Source organism: Lissotriton helveticus, chromosome 1_1 (genome assembly GCF_964261635.1).
Source record: "Lissotriton helveticus chromosome 1_1, aLisHel1.1, whole genome shotgun sequence".
Taxonomy (NCBI): Eukaryota; Metazoa; Chordata; class Amphibia; order Caudata; family Salamandridae; genus Lissotriton; species Lissotriton helveticus.
In genome coordinates this window covers 1,104,274,096-1,104,296,401 of record NC_136057.1, presented here as the reverse complement: position 1 = coordinate 1,104,296,401, position 22,306 = coordinate 1,104,274,096, and the positions used below count along the sequence as shown (strand labels likewise).

The 22,306-nt window shown below is 48.7% G+C and overlaps 1 protein-coding gene across 12 annotated transcripts in view; it reads right to left on the bottom strand.

Annotated features, from left to right (window-relative positions):
* Positions 1 to 12,515: 12,515 nt before the first annotated feature.
* Positions 12,516 to 22,306, bottom strand: part of NAP1L1 (nucleosome assembly protein 1 like 1) — a 47,333-nt gene continuing 37,542 nt past the window's right edge. For 4 of the 12 annotated variants that reach the window (XM_078678518.1, XM_078678467.1, XM_078678535.1 and 1 more), the window contains one exon: positions 12,516 to 13,208. Coding sequence is in view for 6 of the 12 variants with exons in the window: in XM_078678467.1 (XP_078534593.1) it covers positions 13,173 to 13,208 (36 nt within the window). In the remaining 6 variants the exon portion in view is untranslated. The remainder of the gene's footprint in view (positions 13,209 to 22,306) is intronic. The other 8 variants (XM_078678448.1, XM_078678504.1, XM_078678527.1 and 5 more) reach the window with 2 other exon arrangements.

Here is a 22,306-nt window from a genome sequence, read left to right as displayed (position 1 = left end):
ACACCACTTTTGGCAGGAAAGAAGGGTGCGTTCTGAGCACCACTCTGTTCAAATGAAAAACTGTATACGGTTCTTTAGTACATAGGGCCTGAATTTCGTTCACCCTACGGGCTGACGTAATCGCTACCAAAAAAGCCGCTTTCCAGGAAATATGCTGTAAAGTAGCTTTATGAATGGGCTCAAAAGGTGGGCCCATCAACTTTGATAGTACTAGGTTCAGCTCCCAGGGAGGAGAAGGAGGCCGTACAGGAGGAAAAACCTTTCAGACCTTGCAGGAAATCTTTTACTGCTGGCAACTGAAAAAAAGAGGTTTGTGAAGGTGATCGCCTATAAGCAGTTATAGCAGCTAAATGCACCTTAATGGAGTTAAACTTCAAACCTGCTTTAGCAAGGTATAACAAGTATGGAAGAACTGCTTCTTCCTGACTCTTCACCGGATTGTGACCATTCTGCACGCACCACATATAGAACCTCTTCCACTTGCATGCATAAGAATGTCTCGTGGAAGGACGTCGTGCTTCTCAGAATGGACATGCAGTCTTGTGGCAGCCCTAGATGGCCGTACTGAATGACCTCAGGAGCCATGCTGCCAAGTTTAGTGACGGAAGGTTGGGATGGTGAATCCTCCAGTTCATCTTCGATAACAGGTCCAGCCTGCATGGAAGCCTCTTGTGAGGAGACACTGACAGGTGAAGGAGGTCCGTGTACCACCATTGCCTCGGCCAGTCGGGGGCAATCAGGATCATTGTTGTGCACGAGTGGCTCAGCTTGCTCACCACCTTCAGGATCAGAGGAAGGGGTGGAAAGGCGACCAATCGATCAAAAGAGCATTCCCCCTCGTTCCTGGTCGATAGAACCTTGAGGCGAAGCTTGGGCATTTGCTGTTTACGTCGTCCGCGAAGAGATCTATGGAAGGACGACCCCAAGACTGGAACACATCGTCTAGCACTTCGTCGTTGAGAACCCAGTCTTCTCTGTCTTCGCAGTGCCGACTTAGTGCGTCCGCCCTCACGTTCTGCTCTCCTGGGAGGTGGACTGCTTGAACAGACTACTTGCGAGCCAGAAGCCAATGCCAGATGCCCTGAGCTTCTAGTGACAGAGCCCTTGAGCGGGTTCCTCCCTGCTTGTTTAAATAGTACATAGTGGTGGTGTTGTCCGTCTGTACTAGAACCACCTCTTTCTGAAGCAAGGGAAGGAACGCTTTGAGAGCCAGGTGGACTGCTCTCAACTCCAGCAAGTGGATGTGGTAGGTGCTTTCCTTGGACGACCACAGACCCTGCACCTGAAGAGGACCCATGTGCACCCCCCAGCCTTGCAATGACGCATCTGTGATGATCGTTTGTGTAGGAAGAGATTGATGGAAGAGAACTCCCACTTGCATGTTCTGCTTCTTCGTCCACCACAGGATGGAAGATCGTGCTACCTCCGACAAAGTGATCTGATCGTCCCAGCGATCTGATTGCTGGTCCCATTTGTCCTCCAAATCCTGCTGAAGAGGACACATCCGAAGTCTGGAGTTCGGTACTAAGAATATGCAGGAAGCCATCGATCCTAAGAGGGAGGCTATCTTTCGCACTTTGAGTCCTGTTGCGAAGAACTTGCTGGCACTTGAGTGCTATTGAAAACTGTCTCTCCTCCGAAGGAAACACTTTTCCGACCTCGGAGTCTATCAGAGCTCCTAGGAAGTGAATCTTCTGAGTGGGATGGGAGACCGACTTCTTGTCGTTGACATGCAGGCCTAGACGTTGACAACGTTCTATGCATGTCTGGAATTGATTCCTTACATTGTCTGGAGTTGGACCTTTCAACAGCCAATCGTCTAAGTATGGGTATACGAAGACTCCCCTGCGGCGTAGAGCTGCCGCCACCACTGCGACACTTTGTGAACACTCTGGGGGCCGACTTCAACCCAAACGGAAGGACTTTGAACTGGTAGTGAGAGGTCCCCACCCGGAACCGAAGGAATCTTCTGTGATCTGGTCGTATCGGGACATGAAAATATGCGCCCTGAAGATCCACCGAACACATCCAATCCCCCTTCCTGAGATGTGGATATATTTGGTGAAGCGCCAACATGCGAAATTTTTCTTTTCGTACATGTAGATTGAGTGTTCTCAAGTCCAGAATAGGCCTGTATTCTGCCTTCTGGCCCTTTTTTCTGACCAGAAAATACCTAGAGTATACTCCTTTCCCCTTTGAGCCACCGGTACCCTCTCGATGGCTGATCGAGGAGTGTTGCTACTTCTTTCTTTAACATTTGTAGCTGTTGGCTTGACGTTGACATCTGAGGAACGGGTGGAGGTAGACGATGGAAACGAAGACAGTACCCATTCTGCAGCGTACACCACACCCATTGATCTTTTGTAATGGCCTGCCACTCTGTCCTGTGATGCGCAATGCTTCCCCCCCACTGGAGTGGACAACGGCGCTGGGGGAAGTGAAGACTCATTGCTTCTGCTGAGACTTATTGAAGTTGTTGCCTTGTCGCTGATTTCCATTTCCTTTGGAATTGCGCTTGCCTTTGTATTGCGACTTTTGTTGGCCTTGCTGGTTCTGACCCTTCTGCCAGTGAGGGGTTTGAACCCTCTGCTTCGAAGAGCCCTTGTTGTCCGAACGGAACTTCTTCTGGAATTCCTTTTTCTTTTCAAGCCCCACAGCTTTGAGGGTGTCTAACTCAGTCTTCATCCGCTGCATCTCCTCATCAGCACTCGCACCAAAGAGACGTGCCCGAAAAAGGAAGATTTAGAATTCTGGCTTGAGCCTCGGGTTTCAATGCCGTAAGGCGCAACCATGAGGATCTCCTCGCTGTGATTCCATGCGCATAACCATGCACAGCCAACGTTGCCCCATCTGCCGCCGCTCCTATAATCTGATTGGAGACTTGACTGCCCTCCAACAGAACCTCCTCAAAGTCCTTTCTATCTTCCTGAGGAAGTTTTTCAGAAAACCTCTGAAGTGAGTACCACAGAGATCATATCTGCCGAGCAGCACTTCCGCATTGGAGACCTTGAGGCAAGAAGCTGAGGTGTTACAAACTCTTCTCCCCCATGAGTCTTGCACCTTGCGGTCCTTATCCGGCAGTACCATGGATGAGGATGCTACCGCATTGGATTTTCTTTCCGCCGCAATGATTACTGAATCAGGCGGGGGATCAGACTTGAGGAACAGAGGATCCTCATCAGGAGGACGATACTTCTTGAGAATCCTCGCTGGGACGGACTTCACCGTTGCCGGAGTCAGGAAGACTTCATTCACTGGGTCCATTATACCCGGGACCAACGGCAACAAAGGTTTGGGTGTCGTTCTGTGCTGTAGGGTTTCAAATATGACCGTCGTCTTGATCTGCGGAGCAGCCATAGGCACTCCTAGCTTCAGGGCTCCCCTGCCTAAGAGGTCTTGGAACGAGAAAATATCCTCAGTTGGAGATATCCTCGAGCGTGGACTGTCAGGGTCGGAGAGTAATCCCTGTGAGATCGGGTCCTCGAAGAACTTAGAGCTACGGGTCCTCCTAGATCTACTTGAGCGCGTTCTAGAATGAGATCGGTCTCTGTGACGAGATCTTCTATTACTCGAGTGCCTAGAACGAGACCGTTCCTTGCGGCGGGTAGCCTGGTCTCGATACGCCTTCAGCCGATCTGCCGTCTCCTTGTCCTTGGCCCAGTGGTGAAGAGGTCTATACCACCTTGGGGGAAAGACGAATAGGAGGAGATGTGTGTGGGATCCTTCACTGGTGAACGTGACCGTGGAGGTTGATCCTGTTGCGATCTTGCAGGGGACTTGGACCTCTCCCTATCCGAATCGCTGTTTTGTCCATCCGAAGATCTGCCACTGCGAGATGCTGAAGAGGATGAGGATAGGCTCACTAGAGATCTAGAGGAAGACCTCGACCCAGATCTCTCTTCTGCGACCCTCCTTCTCTTGGCAGGAGGATCCTGCACTGGAGATTGTCCCACCTCCGCAGCCGATGCGGATCCTGGAGAACCTAATTGAGGCCTTAGGACTTGAGACTGGTCCAATGGTTCACCCTCTTTCTCCTGCAGCATCTGCTTCAAAGGCGACCTCTCCTGTGACCTTGCAGGAGAGATGTTCACTGGCTGCGAAACGATCAGTTCCCTGGATCTCCGCTGATCCATCGACGGTGGCTGTATCGACGCAGAGCAGATAGACGCTCGACGCCGACCTCGAGTGGCGATGACTGTCCTTCGGCATAGAGCATCTCGCCGTTGAAGGCTGTCTACTCGACGACGACTGAGGCTGCTTCGACGCCGGTGCTCTGTCGGCGACGGGGTGTGCCTCGAGGCCGAATGCCGCTTGTCTGAATGCGACGGAGGCTGCCTCGACATCGAACGCCATTGATCGGGCGTCGACGTGGGCTGCTTCGACGTCGAAAGACTGTCGACAGAGGCTCCCTCGACGCCCAACGACCATAACTAGTCGTCGACAGAGGATGTTTCGACGCCGAACGCCGGTGGCCAGGCGTCGACAATGCCTCGACGTCACAGCATGACGACGCTGTTTCGACGTCAGGTGGCTCGCCGTCGAACTCTTCTGCTTCGACGTTGACCTATCCCTCGACGCTGTCTGTAGCGGAGGTACCTTGGATGTTGACGCTGAAGACATCATCTTCGTCGTCGACTGCTTCTCCAACGCCGATCTAGACACCGAATGTGAACCAGTCGGGGCTTCTTTCGACGTCGACCGCGCCTTCCGACTTTTGCTTCTTGGGAGATCTTCCTCTCAGAAAGCCCATAAACACGAATCCTCTCACGTTCTTTCAGAGTTCTGGATGATAAAACCTGGCAGTGTTCACAGGTTTGAGGAATGAGTCTGGTAGGCACAGGATACACACTGAATGAGTGTCAGTCTTGGCCATCTTCCTTCCACATGAAGGGCATTTGTCAAAGAGTGAAGGCATCTGACAGAAAAATCACTTTTAAGCCTAAAAAAGGTAGCAGTAACACCCTAGGTCAAAAAGACGTCGAGTGAAAGCAAAAAAAATTGTAGGTAACAAGAATATTTTTTGACAAAAAGCCAAAAAGAAAGGGAGCGGTTTCACCAGGGTCCTGACTGAAGGAGTCGGAAAGAACTGACCTAACTGTCACCCCTGAGACATGATGGGAAGCCTGGGGTCATGGCTGCCTTAAAGGCACGGTGCCAGTTTTTTGTTGAAAATGGTTTCATTTTCTATGCTATTGTTTTGCAATGCAGCTTGAGGGCTAACTGTCTATTTACAAGCAATTTTCAGGATTTATGAGTAGTCTACTCATTAAAACACAAAGTTCAAAGGTTATTTGACCTAATGTGTTTCTTTTACTTCCTTACTAATTGCAGTGCATGTATATGTGTTTACATTGTTTTAGCCTCAGTTATGGAGCTGCATTGGTGTGAGAAAAATAATATTTGTACATATATATGTGGAGCGAGATATAGGTTTTTTACATATATATTTTTATATTGTTTCCGGGGTCCCGCACATGGGCGGGAATAATTCAGTGCTTATGACTATTGATGAGGATCCCCTGGAACAGAAGTAACTATCAGTAATAAACAGTAGTTTGTATTAGATTCCTTACCTTAGAATATCCCCAGGCGTCAGACTGGATCCGGAAACGTATACATAGCAGTACCCTTGCGCGTCGGTAGGAGTCGCCTGTGGCTCCGCATCAGTCTGCGTTGTCCTCACGGGACTACTTAGACGCCGCTCTCACATCGTTTTTATACACACCTTTTCCGCGCCAGAAGCGCAGAGCTATGATAAAAACCAACACTTTAGAGGGATGCGGAAAGGTGGGCAAGGTGATGGACTGCCAGATGTGGAAGGCTGTGACTACCTTGGGCAGAAAAGTGTGTCTTGTCCGCAACACAACCTTGTCCGGATGGACAGAAAGGAAGGGAGGCTTGAATGAAAGCCTGGAGCTCTCACTCTCCTGGCAGAGGTGATGGCAACCAGGAAAGCAGTCTTAAGGGTAAGAAGACTGCGAGGACAGTTATGAAGTGGCTCGAAGGGAGCGCACATCAGAAAAGTAAGTACAAGTCCCACTGAGGCATCACGAAAGGAACAGTGGGAACCATGAGTGATGCCCTTTAAGAATCTATTAACAACCGGGGACTTGAACAAAAAAGGCTGATCAGGTAGCCTTAAGAATGCAGAAGGGCAGAAAGGTAGCCCTTGATAGTGCCCAGAGCAGAGCCCTGCTGGGCAAGAGAAAGGAGGAAGAGGACAACCTCAGAAAGGGGGGGGGGGGCAGAGTGTGGATCCACAGACTTTCCTGTGCACCATGCCACAAACTTGTTCCACCTGCAGGCGTATACAGACTTTGTGGAGGGACGCCTGGCTGCCAGAATTATATCACAAACTTCAGGAGGTAAGTCAAATGACCTCAACTGTTATTGCTCAATCTCCAAGCATGGAGGTGGAGACTGGACAGGTTCGGGTGGAGGACCATCCCCTGCTGCTGCGACAGAAGGTACTCCTGAAGAGGCAGACGAATCGGGGGAATAGACAGACATGCTGAGTAAGTCAGGATACCAGTATCTTGGTACCCAGTCCGGAGCCACAAGGATAACTTGGACCCGGTCGCGCCTGATCTTCAGCACTCTGGGCAGAAGTGGTATAGGCGGAAAGGCGTACAACAGACCGCAGCTCCACTCGTGACAAAAAGCGCCTCCGAGCGAGTGCCGCCATGGAAATTCCAACGCGCAGAACTGATGACAATACGCATTCTCTTCTCTGGTGAATAGATCTAACCAAGGCTCTCCCCACTGCTGAAAGATGCCTTGCGCCACGTCAGAGTTCAGACACCATACGTGATCCATCATGCACCGACGGCTGAGTTGGTCTACCCTGGCGTTCAGGGAACCTGCCAGGTGTTGAACCACCAGGGTCACACCCTGATGTTCCAGCCACTGGCAGAGGCACAGAGCCTCCTGGCAGAGGGTCCACAGCCCCACCCCGCTTGTTGCAGTACCACATGGCGCTGGTGTTATCCGTGAACACCTGCACTACACTCCCCCGGACAGAGGGGAGGAATGCCTTCAGTGCAAGTCTGATCGCCCGCAGCTCCAGAAGGTTGATATGGAGCCGGGACTCCGCCGGAGACCAGAGGCCTCTGATCTCCACCTCTCTCATGTGGCCCCCCCCCCAGCCTCTGGAGTGACGCGTCCGTCACAACTACGTGCTCCGGTTGGGGTCGGGAGAGGGATCTGCCGCTGACCCATTTGCGGTCCATGAGCCACTACTGCAACCGTCTTGCAGTGCCCTCCGAGATCAAGACGTGGTCGCACAAGTTGCCCTGATGCTGGGCCCACTGAAACTTCAGGTCCCACTGCAGAGCCTGCATCCGCCACCTGGCGTGATGCACTAGAAGGATGCAGGAGGCCATCAGCCCCAGAAACCACAGCATCAACCTGACCGAGACTCGGGAAAACGGCTGAAAGATCGGAATCAGAGGCTGAATATCCCGAACCCGCTGTTCAGGAGGATAAACCCGAAAATGCGCTGAGTCTAAAACCGCTCCGATGAAGAGGAGCTTCTGAGAGTGACAGGTGTGACTTCGGCACATTGATGGAGAAACCCAGCAGGTGCAGGAGGTCAGCCGTAGTCTGGAGGTGGCTGACGACTGTCTGGGGCGAGCCCGCCTTCAACAATCAGTTGTCGAGGTAGGGGGTAGACTGAAACCAGAAACCTGTGCAGATGAGCTGCGACCACCGCCATCACTTAGGTGAACACCCGTGGGGCACTGGTAAGGCCGAAGGGGAGCACGGTAAACTGAAAGTGCTCATGGCCTACCATGAATCAAAGGTAACGCCGGTGTGCCGGCAGGACGGGGATATGACAAGAAGCATCCTGCAAGTCCAACGCTACCATCCAGTCTCCTGGGTCCAGGGCAGTTAGGACCTGAGCTAGTGTCAGCATCTTGAACTTCTCCTGCCGGAGGAAGCAGTTGACGTTCTGCAGGTCCAAGATAGGGCGTAGGCCCCCTTTGCCCTTCTTGGGTACCAGAAAGTAGTGGGAGCAACAACCACACCCTACTTCTAGCCCAGGAACGCGCTCTATGACCCCCTTGACCAAGAGGGCCGTAACTTCCTCTCGGAGAAGTGCCAAGTGATCCGACATGCGGTGGCATGGCTGGAGGGGGTCGCCTCGAAGGGGAGGGAGTAGCCCCTTCGGACGATTTGCAGCACCCACCTGTCCAATGTAACAGTGCGCCAAAGGTGGTGATGGCGAACCCTGCCCCCCACTGGCGTCACATGGGCCTGAAAGCTCGGACTAGGAAGGTTGAGGCAGATGCTGCAGGGGCAGGTGTGGACTTGCTGCGCCGTTGTCCCTGACCGCCACCATGGTGGTTTCCACATACGCCACCACGCTGGACGTTAGTCTGCGGTCTGTGGCTGGCTGCACGTGTGGGGGCTCCCCTTCCTTGGCCACGAAAGGAGCAAAAGGCAGCAGATGGCTGGCACGGAGCCAAGAGGCCCAAGGACTTGGCCATAACTCTCGAGTCCTTAAAACGCTCCAGCGCATGGACTGCCTTGTCGCCAAAGAGGAGACAGCCATCAAACAGCATGTCCATAAGAGTGTTCTGGAAATCGGACAAGCAGTTGTCAGACCTAAACAGGCGTGGTCGTTGCCATCGCTCTGCCAATTGAGTCCATGGTATCCAACCCACACTGGATGAAGTACCGTGCCGCATCTCGACCCTCCGCAAGGTCTTGGGTGAGTTTAGTCCAGACCTCCTCCGGACATTGTGGCAGCACGTCCACGACCGTGTCCCACAGAGTGGGTGTAGCGGCCCAAGAGGCTGACTGACCGCAATCCCAACTCAGGGAGGAGAATACTTTCTTCCCGTACTGCTCATACCTCTTGGATTCCCGATAGTTGGGAATGCGGTCTGGGAGTTAGAGGCCTGGATGACCAGGCTCTCGGGGGTGGGGTGGTGGACAGGAAAGCAGGGTCGCCCGGAGCCAGGTGGTGGCATCTGGCCACGTTCCTATCTACAGGCTGACCTGTTGCAGGCCTGGACCAAGTGCCCAGAAGAACGTCAGACAAGGCCTCATTAAACAGCAGCAGAGGCTCGGCCGAGCTTGCCTGCGGTTTAAGGACCTCAGTGAGGTTAGTCCTCACGTCTGACGGGGAGCATCAGGCCCAAGGCCTTAGCTGCCCATGTCAACACCACACTATAAGCAGCACCCTCCTCCTTAGCCACTGTAGGAAACCAGTGGCTGGCGAGGTGTCCAGACCACTGGTGTCCCTTAGCTCACCCGTCTAGTCCTGATAAGACTGGCACTCATGCGCCAGAGGGTCTTCAAGACCCTCCCCATCTCCCTCATCACCAATCTCCCGTGACTCAGGACCAAAGGATGGGGCCGGGTCATAGAAGTAGAAAGCTAGCGGCGTCCGATACGGTGCTGGTCCGGCGCCGGACCCGAATCGAGGGAGGGAATTGAGGACGGCAGCACGGGGGGGGGCAGCACCCTGGGGGCCAACGCCAGTGAGGTCGTCCGGCAGCGACCCGGAACTGGATCCTGCAGCGCTGGAACCGAAGCACCAGACCTGCTGGGACTCCGTCAGGGCCACGGAGCCCGACGGAGGAGTGAGCGACCTCATGGCCGCGAGGAAGGCCTTTATCTCCTCCGGCGTCGCGTGCTGCCCAGGGACCGTTAGGTATGAAGCAGGCCGCGACTCTGGCAGAGCTGCGCGGGCGGTGTCGCCCGAACCCCGGCCGCATCGGGGGGGGGGGGGGGGGGGAGGGCGGGGTCGGAAGAGCGATGAAATCTCTTCGACTTCTTGTGCTTACCTGAGGACCTCGAGCCCGAAGACCGTGGATGACTCAGTCATGGTGGCTCCGGTCCTGCGACCAGTCCCTCGACCTACTCGCGGACGGGCACCTCGAGCGGCACAGAGCAGACTGCCAGAGCTCGAGCCGCTTGCGGAACTGCTCCCGTCTAGCCTTAGAGGTCAGGGCTCGACAGTCGGAGCAGGCCTGGTCAAGGCCTAAGCAATGAAGACACCGGCGATGGGAGTCAGTAAATGACAGTCCGTCGCAGTGTTTGAACCCAGGCATCCCTACCGGCACCATCAGAGTCGTACAGACTTCAAAATAGATCAAAAATGATCGAAAAAGTTTAGTCAAAAATTGACTAAGGGTACCACTTTTCCAGATCGGCGCGGAAAAAAGAACAGACGTCAGCTCGTGAGGGCAGCGTCTAAGTACTCCAGAGACACCATCCCGGCGCCCATGATGACAGATGTGGAGCCACAGCCGACGCCTACAGACGCGCAAGGGTACTGCTACGCAAAAGTTTCCGGATCCAGTCTGACGCCTGGGGATATTCTACGGTAAGGAATCTAATACTAACCTATTTTTCAGATCTTTAATGTACATGGGATCATTTGGGGCAGGTTTATATTCATCAATGCAAGGGTTGTGAATTCTGGTCCTGACGGGGTCCTTGATGTCTGGTGAGTGTTTAATGACACCTTTGAGCATGGGCAGTGTGTGTATTGTCCTTTGTGAATGGGCAAAAGTATCTACCAGGAAGTCTTTCTCCATGGTGTCTGAATGCATTTGTATGCCATGATATTAGGCAGCCCTTTTAATAAGCGGACTAAACCCTTAAGTTGTCATCTGGGGCTATGGAAGTGTTTGGTATGCCTCTGGATCCTGACGGTCTGGAAGATCTGCAGGATCATGGTAATCTGCCCATGTGTCCAGTGGTATAGTAGTATCAGGGTTATCTAAAGGGTCATTATGTCCACCTACGTCCCCTAGGTAATCATCCTGTGGTGGTGTGTGGAGAGAGTCAAGGAGTGTATGGGAGAATTCAGGAGATAAAGGCTTAGTAGGAAGAACAGTAGAGGGTTGTAGGGGTGAAGTTGCAAAGTTTCTTCTTCACAGGCACCTCATGAGTGTGCGGTGTCAAATTTCTTGTTTGTGGGGAGATCAATATGGCCTGTTTTAGGGTCCACATGCAATGTGTTTCGGATTGATAGGATCTGGTTGGAACAGTTCTTCCTGGTTTGAGTCCTTTTGGTGAAGATTTTTTGGTTCTGAACATGGTTTTGATTTCTGCTCTGGAGCAGGAGGTTTTTTGATCCTTTGGCTTCAATTCTCTCGGATTCAAAGGTTTTTGGGGTTTTTCGGATCCGAGGCCTTCTGGTGCCAAAGAGCTTCCTGATTTCAGTACCAACTGTTTGTTGGGCACATATGTGGCTTGCTTGGTCCCGAGCTGCCGGAAGGCTTTTCCTTTGTCTTCGGAGCTGGGCCTAGAGGTGGGGCTTCTGAAGTTCTTCGGTCACAACTAAGACCTTCAGGTGAAGTTTTGACCAGAGCCTTCCTTCTCGGGTGGAGTAGGGGCTGTTTTACTCACTAGTTGACCTGGAGTGATGTGGTAATCTGAGTTGGCTTCAGACAAGTTGAGCGCCTCAGACCCCTCTGCAACGTCTGGGCCCTAGTCGAAGAGGTCTTCTGGCACCAGTGCAGATAGCTGCACCATAACGTCAAGCCCGGCAATCAGTCTTTTTGGATCAAAAGGAGGCGCAAGCTTAGCAATCTTTTCCCATGTGATCTGGCGAGAGACAAAGGTTGCAGACCTTGTGATGGTCGCTGTGTGGAAATTTAGCTCTAGGCTAGGGCATTTTTTAAATGAAGTCCTTCCCATTAGCCCTAGGCCCAAAAGGAGTCAGTAGGCCCAGCGGCATGCACTGACAACCGAAACAGTATTTTTGAGTTGGTGCATTGAAGGGCACGTAAACTAACAATAGAGTTGTGATGTTTTGCATGTCGAAAAAGCTTTGGGAACGCGGTACCGAACTGCTGTAGTAACATCCAAACCATATGGCAGAAAAAAAATTCAGAGAATGGAGTCAATGTCCATGCGCACAATCGTCCAAGGGAGGAGTCACCTCTTGAGGCTACAAAGACTTCTTTCAAGACAGACTGCAATCATCGGAGCCGAACACCAGAAGGTGATCTATGCAAAAGTATGAATTCTGCAGCTCATCCGCCTCGATCATCAAGTTACTTGCCTGCAAGTGTAGTTGGGCAATATTACATTTTCATAGATTCACATAACCAATCCTCCCCAAAGAGGCTCCCCTTGGTTTAGGTGAGCTTTTAGACCCCTTGTGCTTTAAAAACTTGGGGTTTTAGCCTCTGTCTGAAGGGTTCTAGAGGGCACTGTTGTCTGATTGTTTATATATCATGATTTTTTTTTTAATGATTGGTTCATTTTTACAAAAAAGTACTTCAGTATGCTATAGGAGTGAATTCTATTCCCATTACGGCTTATGGTACAAGACGTACTGCTTACTATGGTACAGTGGCACTCCACGACGGGGAATGATTCAAGCATGTGCATCTATGAAAGATACCAATACTGGATAACTTGTTACAGGTAACTTAATTTAAAGTTTCATCGGTGAAATAAAGTGCATTATGCTATAGTTGATGCACAACACATTTTTTAAAGGACTAGTTCATCTAAAATGTTGACATAGAAAAACACCAAATACCTGGTTTCTGAAAATACTAGGTTTTATTCACACCCCAGTGGTAAACAATAACCTTAATAAGGTGACTAGATTTTATTTGTAGATCACCGTCACATAAAATACAAAAACCCATTGCAAACAAGCTGTTATGAACATTAGACATTGTCTGTTATCCGTTTTTGCCAGGAGCATTAGTCTTGTAAATAGTCAAATTGAAAATGCACTGTCTCCTAGTGAGCACAGAGTACTGCATTTGTAGAGATGTAATGGAAAGGCACAACTAGTGCAAGCAGACAAACCCCCAACTACTGGGCTGAAATACTTTGGTTGGTTCGAGGAGATGACTTTCTAAAATAAATCTTGGAAAACAGTTTATGACCCCTCCAAGGCTGCAGTCAAAAACTACATGACAAGACTTCACAAGAACCAAACAATGGAGCAGTGAACTAACATTCATGCCAGGATTTTCTGCATTTTAAATATGCAAGAAAATGAGCCTTAAAATGCTAAGTAGAATGGAGTCTTACATTTGTAACTTCTTTAAATGTTTTATTTATATTTTAACAAAAATTCATTTACTTGATTCTACCAAGAAATACAAAAACATAAGGCTGCAAGTAACTAATTGTGTAGGCTATTACAGTGCAGGTAAATCCTCAAGGCCACTTATTTACACACGGCTTCACTGCTGTTTGCACTCTGCTGGATTCTGATCCTTCTGCAAGAGAAAAGAGATTAGAATTTAGAATTGCATTCATGTTATACATGTATAGCATCATGAAAGATTTATGTATAGAAAAAGACATCATATTTTTAAAGATAGTCTGTCAAAGTGTATCACTTTTTTATAGGATAAAGGACAATGAAAATTAGTTTCACACTTCATTTCCAACCCTAAAGGTACAAGCGATTGATTAGATCTGCTGACATTTGTGTATGCTAGGGGTTCGTTTAAACCAGCTGAATTAGGGATGCTACAATTTATTGGGTTGCTAGTGCTGCACAAACTGCACAAGTTTCAGGGACCAGCATTCAATGGTTAACTATCCTAAGGAGATTCAAGAAAAGTGCATCTTAGCCTACCGCATAGACTTTCATACCAAACAGACATGTCTAACTGAAAAATGATTTCCCACCTCTACTGCACAAAGGAATGTCATTTCTATAACGCTCAAGTACACTGATGGCACAAGGTAATTAGAAAAGTTGTGTAAGCTGGCAATTTACTCAAAGGCCGCCCCCTTTAACTGGGTAGAAAGGTAAGCAGCCTTTGACCATAGAACATTTCCAAGAGGCCTAACAGAGGCTGCAGTACAGGAGCCAAGAGAGAAGGTAGGCACTATACCTGCTTTACCCTCTTACAGCATTCCTAGTGTAGCAATTAGACTAACAACAAATTAGAGTAACACTTAATATTCACACCTGTATGCAGGATCCCAGACCAAATTTACAATAAATTTGTAAAAATGGAAGGTCCTTTATGCATGTGCCTATAGACAGGAGACTTCATCTCGTTAATCCATGTAGGCTTCGAATTAACCACTTTTTTTGCTTGAAGTGTATGGTTGGTTAACAGCTTGCAATTTATTATAGTCCCATCTGAAGTTAAGGTTAGTGTCGGTAGGCTTTCTTAATTTTCCAACAAAATTTGAATGCTGGCATCCACACAAATTTCAGATTTATAAAATGGGTGGACCCTTTGCCATCTTTAGAGCTTGGAAGACAAGCTACACCCGGTTTCGTTGCCTATCAAATCCTGCACAAAGGAATAAGGATCCTTGAAGTCCAATCAAGGCAAGTAAATGAAAGGTTGCAAGCCCCTACCTGGTCCTTGATTCTTTTTCTGCGACCCAGCGAGTCCCTGCATTCAAGGATCACCACAGCGCCTCACTGGACCCACTTTGCGGGTCCCGCAGCGCCTTTGTCTGCTGAAGCTGCTGGCTGTCTGGGAACCTTTCAGAGAGGAGCGCGGGGTAGGTGACCGCGTCAGCGGGGCTGCGAGCATACAGGCAGGGACTCTGCGCGCCCGATTCAAGACACCTGGGCTGCTCTCCCCGCTGGCCACGCCCACCCGCCTATCAGCCTATGAGCTTGCTGTATTGTTGTTTAAGGGTGACCAGTGCTACCGCTTCGCGGGAGCGCGCCGGGAGAAGCCTGGGACAAGGGCGGGACAGTCAGGGGCCGGGCTGGGCCAGCCCTCTGTCATCGACCCTGAAGGAAAATACTGTACAAAGGAAAGGGCTGCGACAGATAAGTGCTAAACTACAAGCTTTTAAAAGGATTGGAGCCCACAAGGATGTCTGTATCTCCCACCAGTTCTATTCCGATGACCCTACTGGTCGAGCCCGGGCCTGCAGTCATTAGACCTTTAGACAAATACTTTAACCGGCCCATCGTAGAAATTGACAAAGATAACGCTTGCAGAGGCGTGCTGAGCGTAGATTGTCTATTGAACTTTTGAAACATCCTGTAGACAAGCGCTCAGTACAAACCTACCCTGCTCTGGTAACGCCCTTATCATCTTTAAATCTACCTAACATTGCCGAAATACGTTCTAATGTCTCTACTAACGAAGAGAATCAGGGGACTGCGGCAGAATTGACATCTCAGTGAGAGTCATACCGATCTTATTATATGTACATCACAAACAAGTGCCCCAGTTTCTCTGTCCCAACACAAACCAGGTTCAAAAAGAAAAAGGGGTACTGCACCAAAAAAATATTTAGCAAAACCCCCACACAAACTTAGGAAAGTAGGCAGGAGCACGTGCCCCAGCAAGGCCGAGACTGAAGCTAGCAGCAGTGGGAAAAGAATACAAGAGGGAGATGTTGTCTTACTTGATAGTTCAGATACCAGTATTAATTCCTCGGAAACAGACCTGCCACTGGATGCTATACCGCCACTTTCTAGCAACCTGCTTCCTGATCTAGAAAATCTCTTACGGTCAATTTTGCTTCCAATAGAGGAACGAATCAGTAAACTATCTGACCGCCTAGACCGCTTTGAGCAAGTAGCACTAGATAACTTTTTTTCAACTAAGGCACTTATAAAAACCCAAGCAAGGCCAGTGGAAAATAATAAGCCCCAGAACAACACCCAATGCATAATGCAGGAGAAGGGACGAAGGACACAATTTAACTCCCCAGTGTTACCTAAGTCGGGCAGTGCGGTTGGGAAGAGATTTATTTTATTTATTTTAACAGTTTTATATAGCGCGAACAAGATCTTCGCAGATATCAGAGCGCTTTACATAGAAGGGTGCATGGGGGAACATAGTCAAACAAGTAAATCAATAAATCACAGTACAAATAGTACAACTAAGTGACTACAAAGCCAATCATGTGAATGATAAGACAACTCATACAAATAAGGGGTCAAACATGTAATACAGATCGGTGCAGGGTGTTAATAGGGTTCGAGATAGTAGTTCAAGTGTATTTAGCCATGAGGATAGCTTTTACTTCTTTTTTAAAGAGTGTAGTGGAGGAGATAAGCCTGGTTTCGGGAGGGAGTGAGTTCCAGATCCTAGGTGCCATTCCTGAGAAGGAGCGCTTGTATGTTTTTTCCTTCCGGAATCTTCGAGGTTTCAGCAGAAGATTGTTTGTGCCTCTCGTGTTTCTAATTCCCCCAGAGATTGTCAATTTCTGAGCGAGGTAGCCGGGTGAGTTTAGGTGTACCACCTTGTGTGTCATGCAGGCAATTTTCAGATGTATTCTGGCTTCAAAAGGCAGCCAATTCAGGGATTTCAAGTCAGGGGTAATGTGGGAGTACTTTTTTGACCCAGTGATGAGTCTCGCTGCAGCATTTAGAGAAGCTTTTAGTGGTGCGGTTGTAGTTAGGGGGAGTCCACAGAGGGCGGTGCTGCCGTATTCAATTCGTGGGATGACTAGTGCTTGTACTGCAGTTTGGAAGTCTTTGGCTGGGAGGTAGGGTTTAAGCTTCCTCAGAGTATTGATCTGGAAGTTCGCTCCCTTTGTTGCCTTGCTGATATGTTGCTGCATGTTGAGATTAGTGTCGAGTGTTATGCCTAAAGATTTTGCTGAGTCCACGATGGTGGGTTGGACATTGAGTGCGGTTAGGAGTTTAAGCCAATGTTGAGTGGTGGATATCTTCGCTGGAGGTGAGATCAGAAGGAACTCTGTTTTCAGGGCATTGAGTTTGAGGTGATTAACGTCAAGCCAGGATTGGGTGCATCTGATCGTTGAGTTCAGGAGCAGGATGTCATTGGGTGATTGTAATTTGAGGTAAAGTTGGGTGTCATCAGCGTACATGTGAAAGTGTACATTGGATGCTTGTAGCAAGGTGGTGAGAGGTTCCATGACTAGGTTGAACAGAGTTGGGGATAGAGCGGATCCTTGGGGGACGCCTAGCGTTACAGGTATTGGCGAGGACATCAGGTTGTTGCTATTGAATTTCTGCGACCTGTTGTGAAGAAAGGAAGTGAACCACTGGACAGTTCCAGATAAGCCCATTCTTGTGTTTAGTAGTTCTAGTAGATTCTCATGTTTAACGGTGTCTAATGCTGAGGAGAGATCAAGAAGGATGAGGAGGCAGGTGTCGTTTTGGTCTAGCATTTGAAGTGCGTCGTCAATTATGTGAGTCATAGCAGTTTCTGTGCTGTGTCCTGCTCGGAAGCCTGACTGGTGAGGGTTGAGGAGATCGAATTGCTCAATGTGTTTAGACAATTGTAGTTGTAGATTATCCAAGCCTCTTGATTTAGTTACATCTGGGGCTGCCAACAACTGTCCTAATATTGTAATAACATCTCAGACTGAGGCGCAAGCAATGCCGCTTAGTCTTAATCCCCCGCTTGTCGAGGGACTAGGCGGTAATGCGTCTTCTGGTACAGGCACTATCACACCCACCGTTCCCCCAATGAGTAACCAGCCCATGGTAAATAAACCTGCACCCCGCCCCTATAGCTTCTAAACCGTCCTTACAATCATTGATAAAGCCACCTCAAAAGAAACCCCCAATGAACCTTACCCCTGACTCCTTTCCTTATGTAGCAGTCTTTACAAATGTCCCACCACTCTCAACGGGACAGAGAGAAACCTTCCAGATGCTCAAAAATAAAGTTATGCACTGGTTAAGGGTGAAGCGGCCTCTGCCAGGGGAAGTGGATGGACTAATATTGGAGGTAAGGAGAATAGAATGGATAGGTTGCACTCCCAAAACCCTGAGGGGGGACTGTATTGTGGTCAACTTTCAAGACTCAAGGGTGGCAGGATGGATAACAAGACTGGGTTGGGACACAAATAATGGAGGGATCAACATCGTTGATCTTACCTTCTTTTATCCACGTCCCATTAGCATTATGACGGGGCTACTCAATAAGCAAAACTGTCCCCCCAACCCACCATGGTCAAGGATTTCTCCACCTGCTCCACCGTCACAGTGCCAAAACCATCTTACTGGCCCGATTTATAATCCTACGGTTGGATGGCAAGACCCAGGTTGGGGATGTTGACAAACCCTTGTTCACATGAATACTGGTGGGGAGGAAACAGCATGAACTATTAAGGGGATTGCAATGAACCTGATCCAAATGCTGAGACAAGGTTAGATGACATGATCATTGGCGAGGGCTTGGTGAACGTGGAGGAAGGGTGTGGAGAAGTAAGTGTTCTTGACGAAAGGGGGAAATTACCCACACCAACCGCATATGCAGCTAGTGACAGGGAATTGCTCAATCAAACTACGATGTTGACTGGGCATCACGTCCCTCAAACAATTAAAATGCTTTCATGGAACCTGGCAGGCTTGGCCAACAAAATAGACTCAGATTCATGGGTCGAATTAATAAACTCTCAAAGCATCTGTCTCTTCCAAGAGACCTGGGCCAGGGAGGAGATTACGCACAGGGGCTTCCAAACATTTTCAATACAAGCTAGTTGGGGAGGAAGAGGCCGACTGTCAGGAGGGCTAGCAACCTGGGTAACTTCTGACCTAGGTTGCACAGCTTCACGATATACTGTGCAATCGGAGGACATACTGGCCGTTCTACTCGAATGGCCAGGACTTTACAAATTACTTGTAATAAACATTTACTCCAGGCCAGTCCCAATAGCTGCCTCCTCCAAAACCATTGAGGCATTGTCCTGTCTTCTAGAAACCATCCCAGAGGATATGCCATACCTAATAGGAGGAGATTTTAACTCACATTTCAAACCGTTACCTGACTACTTGATGGACCCTCCCTAGAGGAGGATTCAAGTTGGCAGGTTCCCTCCACTGAGGCTCCACCTCCGAGAGCATGGGCACCGCTGGCTGTTCAAATAAACACATTAAACTCACCTATGGCTTGAGAGCTTGTAACGGCCGCACTAGGTCTGATATCCCGAGTAAATGCACGTTTAACAAAGCCGGGAGGGAATCTAGATTAGATTACTTCCTGGTACAGTTGCATACCTGGAAAAGGGTGATGGATTTCAGAGTAATGCCAAGACAGGACAGTGATCATAATGCATTATTAGACTTCGCCATTCCCTGTTTGGAGGAAAGTGTGTCATGCGGGCAGGAGCCAAGATCGGGACATCTTTTGGAAAATAACAAAAGGAGGATAAAATGGGAAAATCTTGTATCCAGCGAAGATAAGTTAGCCTCCCTTTACGCTGGAATCATTTCAATCCTAGAAGAGGCCTTCCATCTATGGAACTTAGACCCCACTAGGGAAATTAGTAAGGACCCCGCGCAGATACATGAACATCTAATTAGGCAGCTTGAAGTACACCTTTTCAGCACCAGACCACCCAGAACCCAGACACAGAAAAACGTTACTTGGTTCAACAGTGCTTGTCGAGCTGCAAAACATGACCTCCTATCTATCATAAAAGCAGGTGGCACGAGGGAAGAGATCTCCTCTAGGAGGAGGGCCTATAAAACACTTTTAGCAAATGCTAAGATAGAATGAGACATACAGCACTGGGAGAATCTATCGGAGTCCCTAGCAACAAAGGACTCGCTTAGATTCTGGAGAATAATAAACCATGGAAGCGGGGATCTTCCCACGGCTATTGAACCCAATATTGCTGCAAGTGTCTGTCAAAGACACTTTGAGCAGCTATATTCCCTAGAGAATGAGGGGACAGAATTAGCTCCGCCTATTATCCTTGAGGGACAGACTGCCGAACCCTTCACTATAAAAGACATTAGGATGGCGATAGCCGGGCTGTCCTCCGGGAAGGCACCGGGCTTGGATAGGTTGCCGGGCGACCTCTTAAAGCATGAACCAGGAATTTGGGCACCTTACCTGATTCTGTTCAATGCAGTGCTGGGGGAATGAAAATACCTGATACTTGGTTGGGAGCGGAGCGGAGGTGGTCCCGATATATAAAAAGGGCCGCCCCTGCTCCCAGCCAACTACCGCCCAATCAGCCTCATTGATGTGTCCCAAAAGTTGTTTGGCAGACTAATTCTTGATAGGTTGTTGAGCTGGATGGAGGAGACTGACATTTTAAGCCCTCTTCAGGCGGGATTTAGGAAAGGAGTTTCAACAGTCGATCAAATACTCAGACTGAGTGTTTTATATTGGAAGACAGTGCTCGTAGAAGGTGGGACACTATGCGGTATTTGTGGACCTCCGCGCCGCCTTTGATTTAGTTCCTCGGGCTAGATTGTGGGCGGTGCTGGCTGATCTGGGTGTCCCGAGAGATATTTTCCATATCTTAATTAGGCTGCATTCAAACAACTATGCCCGAGTTAGATATGGAATGAATATGCTACTTACCAGTATGCATCTGTTCTTGGCATGTAGGGCTGCTAACATTCATATCTGATGCATACGATCTATGCATCAGATATGAATGTTAGCAGCCCACATGCCTCGAACTGAATATGCTACTTACCAATATGCATCTGTTCTTGGCATGTAGGGCTGCTAACATTCATATCTGATGCATAGATCGTATGCATCAGATATGAATTTAGCAGCCCACATGCCTCGAACAGGGCGGTAGGTTAACAGATAGATTCCCAGTCCTTAGAGGGGTGAGGCAGGGCTGTGTACTGGCCCGACCCTGTTTTGCTTATTCGTGAACGGGGTGATAGAGTACTTAAACAGGATCATTAATACAGATGCACCACAATTGAATGGCAGCAGGGTGCCAGCAATCATGTTTGCAGATGACACCCTGCTGCTGTCCAAAACTCCAATGGGGCTTCAAAGGGTTCTGAACGGGTTTTTGGGGTTTTGTAATGAGGTCTAGAAATAAATCCAACCAAGACCAAATTTATGATTCTAAGCCCCAAACCTAAAAGCTGCCCAAACCCTCGCCTGGGACCTACAACCCTAGAGAGAGTCCAAGTAATAGAATACCTCGGTATAACCCTCAATCAGAATCTGACTTGGCTTCCACATAAAACAAAAGCAACAACAAAGCTGGTTCAGAGGGCAGGTGCCATTACAAGAATTGCCAAAAAATCATCTTTGCGTCCACTGACACCCGCCATCCACATTTATAAAACCCAAGCTAGGGGGGGTATTATTTACGGGGGTGAGATATGGGGACATATACCTTTACACACGGTACAGGTCGCTGAAAATAACTTTATAAGACAACTGGCAGCTCTCCCCCCGAGCACCCCACTTCTCCCCCTAAGAATGGATTTGGCGCTACGACCAATCACGGAGGTATTGGGCCTAAAACCTCTGACCGATTGGAGGCGTCTGGAGCAGTGAGGACCGGGTACACTATAGAAATGAACTCCAGGAGCTTCTGAGATCAACCTACGCCACTAAAATCCCATGGATAAAGTACATCAGGGATATGTGTATTTACCTTGGAGTCCCAGAACTATGGTCCAACCCGGAAGTAGCGTCCGTAAGGCTCTCTAGAAGAGAACTTTCAAATTTATTCTACAGAGCTATGCATCAGAAAGCTATGTCCTCTCTCCGGGAAGGATCTCCAACTGACTCATTTATCAAGATAAAAGACTCCTACAGCCCTGAATATGTACTGGACACCATGACATCTGTGTCTGTGCGGAAGATCTACATGCAATGGAGGTATGGCTCTCTTCCCCTGAGGTCCCTTACTAAATCGTGGGAAGGCAATCTGGACTCAGGGGCATGCCCCGCATGCAACTACAAACTGGAAAGTGATCTTCATGTGGTCCTTTTCTGCAGAGCCTACAGCAAAATTAGGAATTATTGGTTGGTCCCTTACTTAAGGAACTTGGGTTTCAGAACTTTTGCTCCGGCTTATAGAGTCCTCAAGACAGATTTAGCGGCTCCAACTGTGTTTGCAATGGCAAAATTCCTGACAGCAATGTGGCGAACACATGCTTTAATTATTAGAGACACTAAAGTTATATGAAACAAATCCATTTCCTCTTTTTCGAATTATGATTTTTTTTTGTAATCAGATTTTAACTATGACTTTTTTATAGCATATGCATAAATGTTCTTAAATGATAAAAATTTGTATATCTTTTATGGTCTCTCATGACCGAAATAAAGATTATTTGAATTTGAAAGGTCTAAAACCAAACCGATTGCAGCACCACTCATTAAGGCAAGGCAATCGAATATACATTAACCTTTAAATGGAGCCGCTATCAAAAAGCATGTTTGGGGGATAGCTGGGCACGGTGGAGCTGTAGTCCATGACATGGAATTCTGTTGAAGGCTTGGGAAGCTGGAACATGTACCAGGGCCATTTGCAAGACTAAAGTGTTAACAGGCTTTCAGAAAAAGCTGTGGTATTAGCAGGTGGTCTATGGAACATTCACGATACAAATACTGGAAGAACCTATTCAACTTCAACCCAAGTTTAATCAGATTCGTTACCTTTTATCAGTTTATTCTCAAAGTCC